Here is a 15996-nt window from a genome sequence, read left to right on the forward strand (position 1 = left end):
CACACCGCACCACACCTGGTCGTAGTACGCTTTCCTGCGGGGAGCACTACCATGTGTATACATACAGGTACCTAACTAAGTCAAACGCTGCGGTGTTTGCTAAGGTATTTAGTGTAGAGACTCGAGGTTATAATTGTGTTGTTTTAGCTTTGTTATTCCTAAGCCACGATGAGCCGAGACAGGCGTAGTCTCGAGGGGTAATAAAGTAAAAGAAAATATTTTTAGCGTTAGCATATTCACCAGCATTCGTTGCTGACGTATTTTCTTTAACATTTTGTAGGTGATCAAAGTTAGAGCTTGAAGAACGAAGTGCTCAAGATATCCGATGGCTCGGATCTTTTTGTTAAACTTAAATATTAATGAATGGTGGTTTTGTAAATTAACACAAGTAATCTTAAACGGAAACTTTTGTTCCGTCTTTGGTATAATGTAAATATTATCTTTTAAATCCACATGTTTCAAAAGACTTTCGCTTAAACACGTAACTCTGATTTAATTACAAATGTTGTAGCAATTGTTGGTCATACACTCAGGCCTTAGATGGGGGTGTGACATAACTATCAAGTTGGGAGCCTTTTTAAAAAAAGTTCATATAAACCTTCCTCCTTCACCCGGTCTTAGGACCGGCGGTATAAACTAAAAAGTTTATAGTTAAGCAGAGTTAATTTGTCTTTTTAAATTATATCTTGTGTTTGTAAAAGAAAACGTTTACATAAAATTTACCTTTTCAGCTTTATTTGATGCAGGTTGGTTAATAAGATATTCATAATCAAAAGCGAAACAAAATTTTGGGTCCTTATTTAAGTTTAAGTGTTAAAAGACCCTAATCATCATTTTGTTTGGGACCGGCAGTACAACCTTTTTGTAGAATAAAGGTGGTATTACATCATTGAATCACTTTTATTTTGTGTATAAATAGCTACCAATTTCTTATTATGTATCGGGCAGTTGTCGTGTTTTATATATAAAATCCATGATGATTATTTAAAAATGAGCGTGATTTATATATAATACAAATCCAAGGTGTGTGTATATATGTAACAACTTCAAATGAAATATGTGTAACAAACGGATTTTGTATGATAGACAAGAATTCTATGTGAAAAAAGACAAACAAAAATCTACAAAGAAGAATCGAACTAGCGTGGAAATCTCCAAAAGAGGTTGAAACCAAAATCATATGACCAACGAGCCACAACAAAAATTTGAACTTAGGCATACGTTGTATTATAATTAATAAGTATTTCTGTATTATTTATATAACTTTTTTTTATATATAAAATGGAGCCCTTAATTATTTGGAAGCCCTAAGTTTAGTAAAGCTATAGGGCCGGCCCTTGGTTTTATAGAAGTTGCTAGTATATATGAGTCCATGAATGAAACTAGCGCATCTATTAAGTTACTAAAAAGGGTAGTTAAAGTTTGTGGAGGCTCAAATGTAGTTTTATATTACACAATCAAGATTTGCATTGAGTCATATGATCGTTTGAAGACAAAGTTTCAAAACTAAGAGCGTTTTCTGAGAAAAAAATTAGTTCTATTTGAAATTGTTTTGGATCAAGTGGCGATGGTTTGCGTGCAACTGTGGTTGTTAGATTAGCTGCTCATGTTTTTGAAGAAACAATGATTATTATGGAGGTTGAATATGGTGGTTGTCACTCGAATACATTGGCGGTTTTAGTTCATGAAAAAAAAAACTTATGTAGATAAACTAATGCATTAATGAATTGTTATGCGAAAAAACTTGTTATGTTTTTTTATTCATGTGACATGATTTTTAAGTTCGTGTTAAGTTTAACCCATGAATACAACCCGTCTATGAGCATCTAATAATATTCTAAGCTTGTACTCCAGTAATATTCTAAGCTTGTTATTAACACCATCAAATACATATATGTATAAATTATATGATATTTTTGACAAGTGACAAGGCTATCAGAATCTATAGATTGTCGCTTGTACGAAAAATTAGTCCAAAATTAAAATAATTATTCTGTCCATCAAATTCAATCGCATATCGCCAAAAATCTTTCCAATTTTCTTCTCTTATAATATTATTTAATTAATTAATTAATAATTAAATGAATATAAATAATTCGACTCGCCGAGTTTTGTCAGAACGATTCTCAACTCCTCTTCCATATCTTTGCCGATCAAGAACGCAACTCAATCACTCAATTCTCTCTCTAAGTTGATCATCTTTGTAATGGGTTTCTTTTATTTTGTTTAAAGATTGGATCTTTATTTTGTGTTGTGGGTTTGAAAGACTGCCCACCAGGTGTTTGTGAAAAGTCCTTAGTGAGGGTTTTGGAGAATAATAATATTAATATGGGATCTGGAAATGGGTTTTACTCGGAAGCTGGTGAGTTTAGTTTGGAAGCCAAGTGGTTGATTGATCCAAAGCTTCTTTTTGTTGGTCCAAAGATCGGAGAAGGTGCACATGCCAAAGTCTATGAGGGCAAGTAAGTTACCTTTATTATTATTATCATTTCTTCTTTAATCAAAATGTTATGATTTTATTTATTTATTTTTTTTTTGTGATTTGTGCTAATTGGAAGATGGGATTTTGTGATTGGCAGGTCCCAGCAGAGCCCAGTTGGACCCGCAGGACTCACCTTGAATAGAGACGTCTGCGCAGAAACCAACTGGATCCGCAGGACCCACCATGCTCAGAGACGTGACGTCCTTACGCGCAGTACGCCAGCTGTTCCCGCAGGGAAAGCCTCCCAATGGTGAAGTACCCCGCTTGTTCCCGCAGCTGCGGATACAAGCCATCAGGGAAGGCTACCCGCACTAATAGCAAGGCTACACGCACAATGCACTAACTCTTGATACTTCAGTAATGTCACCTAAAGGAATGAGCAAGGCGGGAATACTCCCGCCCAAATGAGCCAGTCCGTATGCTTCAGGAAGATCTTTTGTACTATACCTGCCAAGGTATGGGCAAAATAGACGATCTGACCAAAACAGCCCATGAACCAATCACAGGGTGACAGCTCACCGACAACAGTACGAGGAGGAGCACCCTCTAGTACTGTTTGTCACTATTAGCCGCTGCCTACTCACCAACCCTCACTGTGGGACGTGCGTAGCCTACAGTTGGTGGAACAGTGCATAGCCGGCAGTAAAGAAACAGTATACAGCCGGCCCTGTCACTATCGGCCGCAGCCTATCCACCAACCAGCATGGCTTGTGTGTAGCCCACTGTTGGTAGAACAGGAATACTATTCAGCCGGCTGTACCTTCTTGGAAACCTACCTTCGGCTATAAATACTCCAACACCTTGAAATGGTAAGGACAATATCGGATATCTCATTATCTTATCTTCTCTAGCAATCTCTTAATATACACTTATATTCAGAGCAATCTAGTCTGATTCTCACGTCGGAGGGTGGTCACAAGGAGGAAACCCCCCTTCTCAGTGACGAGCTTACGGTGTCTGTTTTGCAGGTCACCTGAAGAACAACTTTCTTTGCTGGACCTCATCCTCGTGGGAGACATCTATTTAACCCCCAGATTATCCGTAATCTGACCGGGGTCAATTAGTGTTTCTTCAGGATCTAATTGGATATTGATAATTTAACATATGGAATTGGAATCTTGAATTTTTATTTTTTTTGTTACCCTAAAGATTATTATGATTTAGTTGTCTTTCTTGATTTATGATTTTTATACAGATATAAGAACCAAAATGTTGCAATTAAAATAATAAACAAAGGCGAAACTGCAGAAGAAATTGCGAAGATCGAAGGACTTTTCGGGCAAGAAATTGCAATGTTGTCTAAAGTTCAACACAAGAATTTAGTAAAGGTAGTGTTTGGATCTTGAAAAAATCAAATCTTGAAACAACATTTGATATTTTATTAATTCTATTGTTGTTTGTGATGACAGTTTATTGGAGCTTGCAAAGCACCGATCATGGTTATCGTAACCGAGCTTTTCACGGGTGGGACGTTAAGGAAATACCTGGTTAATATGCGACCTAGGGGCTTGGATACGCGTGTTGCTATTGAGTTTGCACTTGATATAGCTCGTGCAATGGAATGCCTACACTCACACGGGATCATTCACCGTGATTTAAAACCCGGTAAATCACTTTATTCATTATTTCTAATGTATTTTCTACTCTTGTTAATTCAATGTATTAACATAGTCTATTTTGTTTCAGAAAACTTGCTGCTGACAGCAGATCACAAATCTGTGAAACTTGCTGATTTTGGTTTAGCAAGAGAAGAATCATTATCAGAAATGATGACTGCAGAAACCGGGACTTATCGTTGGATGGCTCCAGAGGTTGTCTCATTTGAATAAAAATAACTTACGGTTTTGTTTTATACCTGCGTTTTTCATATTTCTGTTCACGTGCGTGTGTAGCTTTACAGCACGGTGACACTGAGGCAAGGGGAGAAGAAGCATTATAACCATAAGGTAGATGCGTATAGCTTTGCGATTGTGTTGTGGGAGCTCCTATATAATAAGATGCCATTTGAGGGCATGTCAAATCTTCAAGCAGCCTATGCAGCAGCTTTTAAGGTATATATATTCTCTGTAGTTGTTAGCATTGTTATACTATTGTTATTGACAAAGACAGTTGGACTTATTTGATCAAATGAATCTCACCTATAGGTAACTATATTTAGGGATGTGCATTGGTCAGTTCTGGGCTCAAACTGAACCAAAAACCGAAAATTTGGTTTTTGGGTTTTTTAAACCGTTTGGTTCGGTTTCCGGTTTTTGCAACGGGTTTTGATTGGTTTTGTTTTTACCATCTGGGCTTGAAAATTTTGGCCCAAAAGAAAAAAAATTGCTTAAATAATGAATTTTGGCCTAATATTTTGGATCTAATTATTCTTTGTTGTTATTTAATTATTAATTGGTTATTACATATTTTGATCTAAATTGGGTTACATCATTTATTAATTTCTTATCAATTACTTAATATCGGTCTTTTCAGTTCTGTTTTTTAAATTTTGTTTGATAGCAAAACCCAACTGCACTGACTTAACGGCTTTTAGAAAACATAAAACCAAGCGTCGATCATTTTGGTTCGGTTGCGTCGGTTATTTCAGTTACCGTTCATTTATTTCGGTTTCATGCACACCCCTACAGTGTATATTGTGTTCGTATGATAAACTTGGCTCAGAGGCGTGTTACTTTTATTTTTGCAGAATGTGAGACCGAGTGCTGATGACCTCCCTCAAGATTTGGCGCTAATTGTGACATCTTGTTGGAAGGAAGACCCGAATGCTCGCCCAAATTTCAATCAAATAATACAAATGCTTCTCAATTTTTTATCATCCGCCAACTCACCACCACCGGAATGCACTCCTGCCATCCCACCTCGGATGTTCAACGTCTTTTTACCCGATTCTCCTGGTACAAGCACATTAATCTCAAAAGAGGATGTAACGCCGAAAACGCCCATGCAGAACAGCCCTCGAGGGGGTGCGTTCTCGTGTTTTTATCAGTGTTGGTGACAACCAAAGGTGGAGGATACATAACGGTTACGGTTGTTTAAATAGGAGTATTATGGACATTAGAAGGAGGTATGATGTTTTACATAATAATAATGATGATGATAATAATAATAATAATAATATGTATAAGGTGTAAATTGTTATGGACTGACTTAGATGACATAGGTTGGTTGGTGTGATTGTTATGGAAGTTGTGGCTGTAAAATATATGAACTGTTTCAAAGTCAGTTCAACCCACACACAACTCAATAAAGAATCCTTGTTTTTTTTTTATGTTCATTATGAACTCTGTTGTTGGTAATTTATAGTTCAAGCTATAAGGCCTACACTTTCCTGCCCTTATGTCTATAGACATTGTTTTAAGGGTGTGCATATTAGGTGTTTAAATAAAATATCAACTTGATTATATGTCGGGTCGGACTAGTTTCGGGTCGGACTATTTCCTTTGGATAAGGGAAAATGGATTACCCACTCGACCACATATCAATTTTGGTTTCATTGTCTGCTAATACTCGTATGTGAAGTGACACCCTAAGCCGAAAGCTAGGTCCGCCTATGATAGCAATGAGTTATGATATAACATGATCGTGTAAAATCGTATTGTGCTAGAGATGACTCTCGTATATTATCAATAAAACGTGCGTTTTGCTAATGAAACTCAGTACAACACGAATAAGACTTGTATTACTAACCTAAGCTCATGTATATGTGTATTAATATTCTTATTTTAATACATGGAGTTTGTATACATTTTAAACAGTCATCTAAACATACAAACAGATATCGTATAAAAATGTATATTTTTTTTCTTTTCTTTTGTGATCTAAGCATAGGAGGCCTTTAAAATCATAAGATCAATTGTTTTTTAATACCTAACTTTTTATTTTTTATTTCTTGTTAATCTAAGCACATATGATCCAAGCAAAATGATGTATTGTTCCCAAGGACAGTCATGTGAATAGTGTTGTGTGACATTTTAAAAAGACTAATGGTTTATCATGACATCCAACATAAATTGATGGTACATGCCTCCAATTTGTTGCTCATTTACAAAGGGTTGGTATACAAGTCCAATTTGTGCGCAAGTAATAGGCGATACAAGAACGTGGTTCGCATATGAATTCTACAATGCATTTCATGTGTCACAATAGGAGCCATTTTAACAAAATCTAAGAGGATACACGAGCCAAAGTTGATACACAACATTGTTGTCACGTAACACTTTGGCTAAATGCGTAATTAATCTCCAATACGGTAATAGATGTACAGCGCACCCCAAAAGTAGACACTGTCATGACTTTATCTTTGGTTAATGTCAGTCTAATCTTGAACTTAAAATTCTTAAGCAAGAGAATGAGTGAATGCTGAATTTGTTGTAACATCCATATACTTGGTCACACATTTTATAGTGAGGGTAAGAATAAGGAAAATATGTAAGGATGATGGCTTAGTGAAAAGATTTTGTTAGCATGATCACTGTCATCATACAGGGAAGTTGAGGTGGGAATGACTACCATCTAAGTGACAAATTAAAGTTCACCGGCATCTTAGTGAGACGTTCAAAAGGTGATGGCTACCTTACTAATGCGATCTTTCGAAGAATTAACGCAAGATGGATTTGTTAATATCTGCATGGACCACTATAAATCCTCGTACCTCTCATCCATCTCAAACTTATTTGTAATTAACTTACATCTTCCAAAGCTTTAAAAAGGGAATACTTTACTAAAAATAATAAATATTTTAAAAGGCCGTCATTGAACTAAAAAGAAACTATTAATCTTTTTGACCAATGGGGTTGGTGGTCCACTGACAAAAGCAAAGGCTTATCCTAGAAGATAACTTGGTATGCAAATTATGTAATGAACGTCATGCTCAAAATTTCCCTCTAGACTTGTATGCTCTTGAAGCTCCATCTATAAATGGATAAGACTTTGGTATGACTATATAGGAGTTTTTGAACTAACATATGAGCAATAACGCCCTCTTGTTTTATCAAGAGGGATTTGAATCAAATTTCGGATTAATCTATATTAATTGAAGGTCCATGTTGCTAGCAGTATTAAATCCTCACTCACTTACCCTTGGCCATATTTGGCTTCATCATGTAATGTTTATTTAAAATTCATTGTGTTTCTAAAAACACAAAATGAATTTGTGAACCTGTGACCAAAATAACCAACTCTAGTTATTCAACTTTAACTATTGATGTTTATCTAGCCATGATTTAACACCCCTGAGTGAATTTAATAAGCTTCAAATGTTCCAACATTTTTAACATTTTCAACCCGAACCAACCCTATTGTTGTAAAACCCATCAAAATGAGTTTGACCAATTTCCATGTAAACTTTTAGGGAGGTGTGTTACTTGTATAGAAACGAACGAGCGGTAAAGCACTGTGGATCCTATTAATAGGTATGAACTAGTAACAATAATTGTAAAAACAATCCTAATCTTACATTATACTCATCCGAGCTAATAATGATCTACAAATAGCTTTTAGGAATTTCTTCTTCTAACTCCTTGAATTCCCATGCATCATCTACCGAGTAGTCCCCTGTAACATAAGTTCATAGTATTTCGAGTCAACTTTTCAAAAATATTATTATCAGGCATGCCAATAGGTTCGGGTCAAAACATTAGGGTTCAATGACTTACCAATGGAGTCTCTTCTTAAAGCAGTCGTATGAGCACAACTGCATGAAGAGAACAGAATCAACTTATCTTAATAAAAAAACCATACAGAATAGAAACACATATTGTAAGTACAATTATTAGAGTACCTATTCAGAGCCTTTGCAAAATCTGCACATAAGGATCGGATATACGTCCCCTTTGAGCATGTCACCCGGAAAATCACATTTTGTCTGCACCATACGGTTAGTTATGATTGTTACTAGTAAACTCATATCGTTATGACTGTATTACGTTAACCATAGCGGTGGGGTGTTTGGATGTGCATCTAAAGTGATTATTGCAGCTTAAAACTAAGTTGTAGATATCAAATGATAATCTAATTTGAGTCCTTAAGTCACGGGGGTATAAATTTCTGACATGCCACAAATCTAACACGATATTTACGGGTTTGGGATTAGTTTAAACGAGTTTGGGACAGTTTCAGCCTTTCGGATTGAACCCACAAGAGAAAATTTAGCTAAACGAGCCGTGTATGACCAAAATCCCCTTTAACTGTTAAAATTACATAACAGTTAAACTTACTTTGATGGCGGAGAACATTGGAGGTACCTGCCATATTTCCCCACAAAACGATGCTGCGGCTTTCTTTATGTCATCATCCTTAATGTGCTCCCATGGCTCCCGTTGTATTACTGGTGAGTCAGCATCAAGTGTTGAGGTAGCTTCCCCTAATCGAAGAACCCCACTATAACCTTTAACCATGCCCTGAAATCTGCCCCAATAAAATAGTCTCTTAAATTAAATGTGTGACTTGTTATAAGTGATTATCTAATTACTGTAACTTTAGTCTCAATAATCAATGTTTAATGTTAAGATAAAAAAATTATGGATAGACCAAAAGCACCAAATGAGATGGAATATGAGGGCCGCCATTTAACGAGTTCCACTTATTTAGATATAATATTAATGTCTTACCTATCAACTAACTTTGTTGCTTTGCCAATGCATACAATAAGCAAACCAGTTGCCATAGGATCAAGGGTCCCTGCATGACCAACCTGTTACAAGGTAAAACCAAGCATAAATACATTAATAATGACAGCAACAAGAGCAAAGCAGTAAAACCATACCTTTTTTACATTGACCAAGCGTCGCAACTTCCCACAAACCGTAAACGAAGTCCATCCTGTAAAACAACATAATAGGCGGCAGCATCTTTAACAACATTTTTCAACTTGCATAATAACACTGATACAGAATCACATGTTTCAATTCACAATCTTTTTTTTCAAATTACTAGTCAAAGTTTCTACCTTTAGGTTTGTTAACCAAAAGAACAGCTCCGGTTGGACCATCCCATTTAGGAGGAAGCCCCGCACTCCTACCCGACACAAACGGGCCATTGTCATCAACCTCATTCGGTACTTTCGTCAAACACTTAAAGAACTCCTCGACTTTCTTCTCCTTAACATCCATCTTCGCATCTTTATCCTCTTTAAAAAACACCAAACTCTTGTCATCGTTCTTCTCACCGACACCTTCACCTTCGACCTTCTTCTTATCCTTGCGCGCATTCGATTGACCTGGATCAAGAAACGCCTTGTCAAAACATTGATCTGGAAAAAACTTCTTCTCCAACTGATACACCATCTTATAATGCTTATCTTTTTCCCACGGATACGCAAACGCATCGTAAAAATACAACTCCTCTTCTCGCGTATGCAATGTTTTAAGCTTAACAACTTCTTGATTTAACTCCACATACTTACTCTCATGCTTACCATTATTATTATCATCTTCTGAATCTGAACCGTACATTCTCCTTTGCCTCTTGTTGTAATACTTCCTCTTTGACTTATCCATCTCATTGTTCAACAGCACCGGATGACTTTGAGTTTGAGTTTGGGTTTGTGAGGTTAGTTTCATATCGACCCAATCGTCAAAACCCAATTGGGAATCTGGGTGGGTTGAGTTTGGGGGTGGTGGACGGCGGCGATGGTGGTGGTGGTGGTGGTTGTTGAGATGGGCGGGCGATGATCATTTCGTATTGAAGTGGGAATGGGGTTTTGGTGGTGGAATATGAATATGGTTTAGTACGGAAGGATAATAAGATGGGTCGAGGGAGGAAGGAGACGAAGAATGATGCGCGGGTTATGCAGTTCAATTTCGCCATTTCTGTGTCAACTGGTTGTGAAGTGCCAAGGTCCTAGGTTTTTAGACTTTGCTAAGCTTCTAAAACTATGTCATGTTTTTGCCATAAAATGAATAATGTGGGCCGGGTCAAAACTGAAAAAATTGTAAAATTCGGATCGAAAAAATCGAACCAAAACAAAAACCGAACCCAACCAACCCAACCGAATTCCTAAATTTTTATTGTTTTATTTTTTATTTTAAGTAATTTATAAAAATTTAATAAATATGTAATTCAAATATTTTTGTTGAAATGTATAATAGTTTATTAGGTAACAATTAACAAAATTATTTATACCTATATTCATTATATTTACACACTTTTTTTTGTCCTAAAATTTCAAGCTTAAATGGCAAAAACCGAAACCGAACCGAAACCAAAACAAAAAATGAAACCAAAAAAACCGGAACCCAACAGTTTCAAAAAATCCAAAAACCGAAGTTTTAGTTTTCGGTTCGGTTTTAGCTCAAAACCACACCACATACACCCCTAATGGTGGGGGCTTTAAATCTCCTTTACATTGTCACGTCATCGTCAAGTGGACACGGGGGACTTTAAAGCCCTAAACTATGATGTCTCTCTATAGTTAAACTAAGATAGAACCCGTATGATATACGGGTGGTTAAAAAAATAAAACGAAAATAATTAAATATAATAATATACATAATACCATATCTTATGGATTCGTATGATATAAATAATTTTTTAAAATACATCTATTAGTAATAATAATATGTATTTGTATTTTAAAAGAAATCAAAATAGGTTTTGTGAATCTATATGAATTAAGAAAAAGGGAAGGTTGACGTCAATTTATTATAGTTGGTGAGTCACAAACATGTTAAAAGCAAAAGTAGTGAGTTCAATTGCCACCAAGAACATATTTTTCATTTTATCCTTCAATAAGTTATTAAGGGGAATTGTAAAAATGGAAACTTGTACACTTTGTAGCATATTTGGAGGATCTAATTGAATGGGTCAACTTATTCTACAAAGGTTAACAAAAATAAGAAGTGTGAGAAGCCATAAATATTTGACATGTGTCAAGTGATGACCAAAGGAAAAAGGGTATAAAGGTAATTGTACACATTTTCTCTCCCCACATGCAAGACACATGTTAATACCCCTATCATTTTAGAACGTTTATAAATTTTTCGTATGATATTTTTTTTTTAAAAAAATCATCATAATAAAAAACGTTTTTTTATCTTTAATATGAGTATGATTTTTGTTATATAAAATTTAAAACAAAAATCACGTCATTGTGTATTTTCGCACACCATTGTGTCTTTTTCGCTTATCATTGTGTCTTTTTTCGTCATTGTGTCTTTTCGCACACCATTGTGTATTTTCGCTTATAATTGTGTCTTTTTTCGTCTTGTGCCTTTTCGCACACCATTGTGTCTTTTCGCTTATCATTGTGTCTTTTTTCGTCATTGTGTCTTTTCGCACACCATTGTGTCTTTTTTCGCCATTGTGTGTTTTCGCACATCATTGTGTCTTTTTTCGCCATTAATACATGTTACACAATAACTTGAAACGTAAAACACAATGGTGAATACGTATAAAACAATGACCTAAAACGTAAGACACAATGGCGAATACGTATAACACAACGGCCTAAAACGTAAAACACAATGGTGAATATATATAACACAATGACTTGAAATGTAAAACATAATGGAAACAACATATTACACAATGACACAATGAACAACAAAAAAACACTATTAAAAACCCATTAATTTTTTTTATTTTTATATAACAATATGATACTCATATTAAAGATAAAAAAAACACTTATTATTATGGTGAATTTTTTTTAAAAAAATAATGTCGTATGAAAAAAGTTATGGACATTTTAAAATGATGGGGAAATTTTCATGTGGAGAGAGAAAGTCAACAAATGTAGGTTATTACCTTAATGCCCTTTTAATCAATTTTTATTTATTAAATTAATCTCAGTCATTCAAATCTAAAATCAATAGACTGAATTCCTTCTCACATTTCTCATTTTTGATGTCATTTATATTTTAACTTTACCCCTAATTAAATGACATATGGAAAAATTGTAATCCTTTAATAATATAGCCTAGGTAGATGTCCCAAGAGCCTTTAAACCTTTATTTTTCATAAAACAAAAAAACAAACACAGTAAAATTAAAAAAAAACAAACAAACTAAACTAAATTTAAAAATTAAAAAACAAGTTACAACTATTTTTAGTCATCGCCATCATTTTGTTTGTTCCTTCAAAGATGTTCAACCAAATCCGATCGAAAACTGTGATTCGTTTCCTTTCTTCATGTTCATAATAAAATATCAAGTTTCTTATCATCGTTTAGTGTTGAGATCAGCTCTAGCTCATCGCCTTGACAAATTGCTCTACCCGAGTCCTCAAATATCATATTATTTAAGATAATACAAGTGTGCATTATGTTTCTTAACTTATCCATTTGGCGAAAATAAGCCGGTTATCTAATAATAGACCAACGTTTATTTAATACCTTGAATGCCCTTTCAACGTCCTTTCTTGTGGACTTATGTTTTTTCTTGAAATATCGGTGTTTATCGTTATATGTTAACTGAAACTAGTCCTTATGTGTGATGCATATGTTGTAGCATTTGTGTAGGACGACCCTCTAAACTTACTTGCAACATTTGTGTTGAATAACTATCAACGCTATCAGGTGAGTATATCGCCTCACTTTTACTGTTTCAAACCTTTTTTGGGAGAAACATGCTTGTTTATATGAAACTACGAAACATACTTGCATGCTCATATGTTGTGCATTGTATAACCTCTAAATATTGATACGTGAGACTTGTTTGTCACCCTTTAAGTCCCCTAATATACACAACTAGTTAACTCTTGGATAGAGTCGGTGGACGTTATTGAGTAATACTATTCGGATTGACCACACCACTCATGGCTCGGTCGCGCCGGCCAACTCCATGTTATGTTACATTGAGTGAATATGCCACTATTTTCACCCATGTTTAGTGACAAGACAAACTGGTTAGGGGCATGCTTCAAGAGGCTGGGTTGTGGAATCATGGTTGATACGTCATGTGCATATACGTGTAAGATTGGCATATATCATTATAAAGAATATATTTTGTGTGGAAACAAATCACTTTTATACTAAATCTGTGAACTCGACATTTTAGGCATGTTTTCTCATGTAATAACACGTGGTTCTACTGCTTGCGCTTGGAAGCTTTCTAATTTGATGCATTGTTAGCAAGACTTGGAATAATTGCATTCATGTTTTTTATGCAAAAAATTGGTTTTGTTTGGTTTAAATTTGAACTTTGTGTAAGACATCGCTAGATATTTCACGCCCGTTTATGTCAAACCTAAGACATCGCTAGACCAAGTTTATCAACAACCTCCTAGGAAGTCATTATACTATTTGGTGGGTCCAATCAATTTAAAGAAAAGAAAAAATAAGTTTTATTCCTCAACCCAAGTTGTTATGCCAACCTTAGGTTGCAACCTACTATGTGTCACATGTCATTAACTAATTGGTTCATATATTTTTTTTCATTTAATAATTAATTTCACATATAATCTAGTTTTACTTTAATACTATTAATATTTAACTTTTTTAAAAGATAAAAAAGCGCAGTCTTGTTTAATTTTTTTTGTGAATGTTCCAATATAAGTTTTATTAAAAACGAAGTTGGATACAAAAAGTATTTTTTTATGTTCGTAAACTTATTATCTAAAAAGTCCATTTTATAATATATTTTGAAAACTATAAACTATTTTATGTAGTTAAAAAGTAGGTATGAGTTGGGTTGTGAATTAAAATGAAATTTTGGATTAGTGTTAATAAATATTTTTATTAGTTTTAATAAACTTATAGAATAAATTAAAATCTAAATAAGATATATCTATTAAAATAACTGGTTTGGGTTGTGTTGTGAATAAAAGTGAAAAGTTGGATTAGGTTGGGTTGTATAGGTGAAAGAGAGATAAATTAGTTTTTATTAAAAAGTTAGGTTGGATTGAGTTGTGAATAAAGGTAGACTTAGCAAGACTTGGAATAATTGCATTCATGTTTTTGATGCAAAAAAATGGTTTTGTTTGGTTTAAATTTGAACTTTGTGTAAGACATCGCTAGGCATTTCACGCCCGTGTATGTCAAACCTATGTTCTTTTTATGAACTTTGAACCTTTTCTCTTACATTGAGCTCAAGTTGTGATATACGATTCGTCGCACTCCCGCATTTCCGCCTTAATTAGAGGCGTGACACATTAGAACTTAGATCTCTTGTCTAAGCCTAGTCTTTAATAAACAAAAGTACTCGCAATATACTTAAACTAGCTAAATGCGTTTCCTGTACTAAAGAGGAGTCTTATATGTTGAGTGTTTTTGCAAAGTTGATAAATTAAATATGGGATTCGGACAGTGGGTCCTGCAAGAGGGTAATTGCAAATCAGACCACAATCTCAAATCACATGTCAAAACACCATAATCAGTGGCGAAGCGTGGACGAATATGTCGAGGGGGCGAACAAAAATACTCGTTATAGAAACCGTAAATTGAGGGGGCCGGAATCAAATTTTCGGTTGAAAACGGGCAAATTTACGCTACATATAAAAAATGTCGGACGAAAACGGATAAATTTACACTACCGCGCAAAAAACGGAGGGGGCCGGGGCCACCCCTGGCCCCAACTATCCTTCGGCCCTGACCATAATAACCTTTAGTGTTAGAGTGACATTTGTTAATTTTCAATTTTGAATATCCAACCAATTTTAATTTTCGATGTAATCCGATTTCCTCTAGAAACATTCGTTAATCTTTAAACCCGAAACCCAACTCGTTTATAAAATTTTTCAGGTATTCTTTATTTTTAATTGTTATGTTTATTGATTAATAATGTTATTAATTAATCCCAAGTTTCGTTTTCATATATTTTATTGCCTTTACTGTAATTAAAGCAAGTACAGAGGTGTAAAGTGTCAAATTCTAAAAATAAGGTGAAACTCACCGTCGCGTTACATGACGGGCTTGTCCTCAAACTCTCAATGTTGGGTCGCGCGTAACGCGATGGATCAGAAGGGAAACCCATCGCATATCGCGATGGGTTGTTTGACAGCGAGGCACGTGGCGTGCCACGTGGCACACCGTTCGCCACGTGTCCCACCACATGGCCACACGTGGCACATCGTCCGCCACGTGTCAACACGTGGAACAACGTCTGCCACATGGCGCCACGTGGCAGGTCTACATGGTGACTGGCTTGGCCTACGTCGCGATACGCGGCGGGCTAAGCCAAAGGGCCATCGCGTATCGCGCTGGACCCCTGGTTTTGCCTATAAATAGTGAGCTACGGGTTCTTCACAACTCACACTCCATTTCACACGTACATCTCTCTCTAGCATCTCTCTAAGCCCAAGAAACATACCCTCGATTACCTCGAAGTTCGTGCCCTCGATTCCTCATAAACCGTGCCTATATACCGACGTTCTTTGATATTCGTGCCACATTCCAAACAACGTTCTAACGAAGAAGGTGTTACCATTCCAACATCCCGATGATCCGTTTCGTGAAGCCTGCCGACGTGTGGAGAAGTGTTGGTGTGCATCGTTTTGCGTGTCAAAGTAAAGTGTTGATTAAGAAAGTGTTGAAAAGGGTCAAAGGCGTCAAAGTGTTGCTCGATCGTCTAGAGTTATTA

The 15996-nt window shown here is 35.6% G+C and overlaps 1 protein-coding gene, 1 long non-coding RNA gene and 1 pseudogene across 3 annotated transcripts; 1 reads left to right on the top strand and 2 right to left on the bottom strand.

Moving 5' to 3' along the window:
- Positions 1-1943: 1943 nt before the first annotated feature.
- LOC143589641 (serine/threonine-protein kinase STY13-like) lies at positions 1944-5819 on the top strand. Its single transcript, XM_077070346.1, has 6 exons — positions 1944-2462; positions 3678-3810; positions 3892-4087; positions 4169-4293; positions 4375-4533; positions 5169-5819. The coding sequence occupies exons 1-6, from the start codon at positions 2329-2331 to the stop codon at positions 5475-5477; spliced, it is 1056 nt and encodes a 351-aa protein (XP_076926461.1). The 5' UTR covers positions 1944-2328; the 3' UTR covers positions 5478-5819.
- A 2045-nt stretch (positions 5820-7864) lies between these two features.
- LOC143589644 (uncharacterized) lies at positions 7865-8348 on the bottom strand. The gene is made up of 3 exons (XR_013145321.1): positions 8262-8348; positions 8137-8174; positions 7865-8035 (listed from the first exon to the last, which is right to left on the bottom strand). It is a non-coding gene; the product is annotated as an uncharacterized LOC143589644 (long non-coding RNA).
- A 328-nt stretch (positions 8349-8676) lies between these two features.
- On the bottom strand, positions 8677-10307 carry LOC143589643 (uncharacterized; annotated as a pseudogene). Its single transcript, XR_013145320.1, has 4 exons — positions 9429-10307; positions 9246-9301; positions 9091-9173; positions 8677-8887 (listed from the first exon to the last, which is right to left on the bottom strand). The product of XR_013145320.1 is annotated as an uncharacterized LOC143589643 (transcript).
- Between the last annotated feature and the right edge of the window lie 5689 nt (positions 10308-15996).

The sequence above is a fragment of the Bidens hawaiensis genome, unplaced genomic scaffold, assembly GCF_021521415.1.
Source record: "Bidens hawaiensis isolate Kalapana, Puna unplaced genomic scaffold, B.hawaiensis_p1.1 tig00037681_1, whole genome shotgun sequence".
In the NCBI taxonomy this organism is placed as follows: Eukaryota; Viridiplantae; Streptophyta; class Magnoliopsida; order Asterales; family Asteraceae; genus Bidens; species Bidens hawaiensis.

Coding starts and splice junctions, on each gene's coding strand:
- LOC143589641 (XM_077070346.1), top strand. CDS start 2,329: ATGGGATCTGGAAATGGGTTTTACTCGGAAGCTGGTGAGTTTAGTTTG. Junction 2,463..3,677: donor GCCAAAGTCTATGAGGGCAA/GTAAGTTACCTT, acceptor ATTTTTATACAG/ATATAAGAACCAAAATGTTG. Junction 3,811..3,891: donor AACACAAGAATTTAGTAAAG/GTAGTGTTTGGA, acceptor TTGTGATGACAG/TTTATTGGAGCTTGCAAAGC.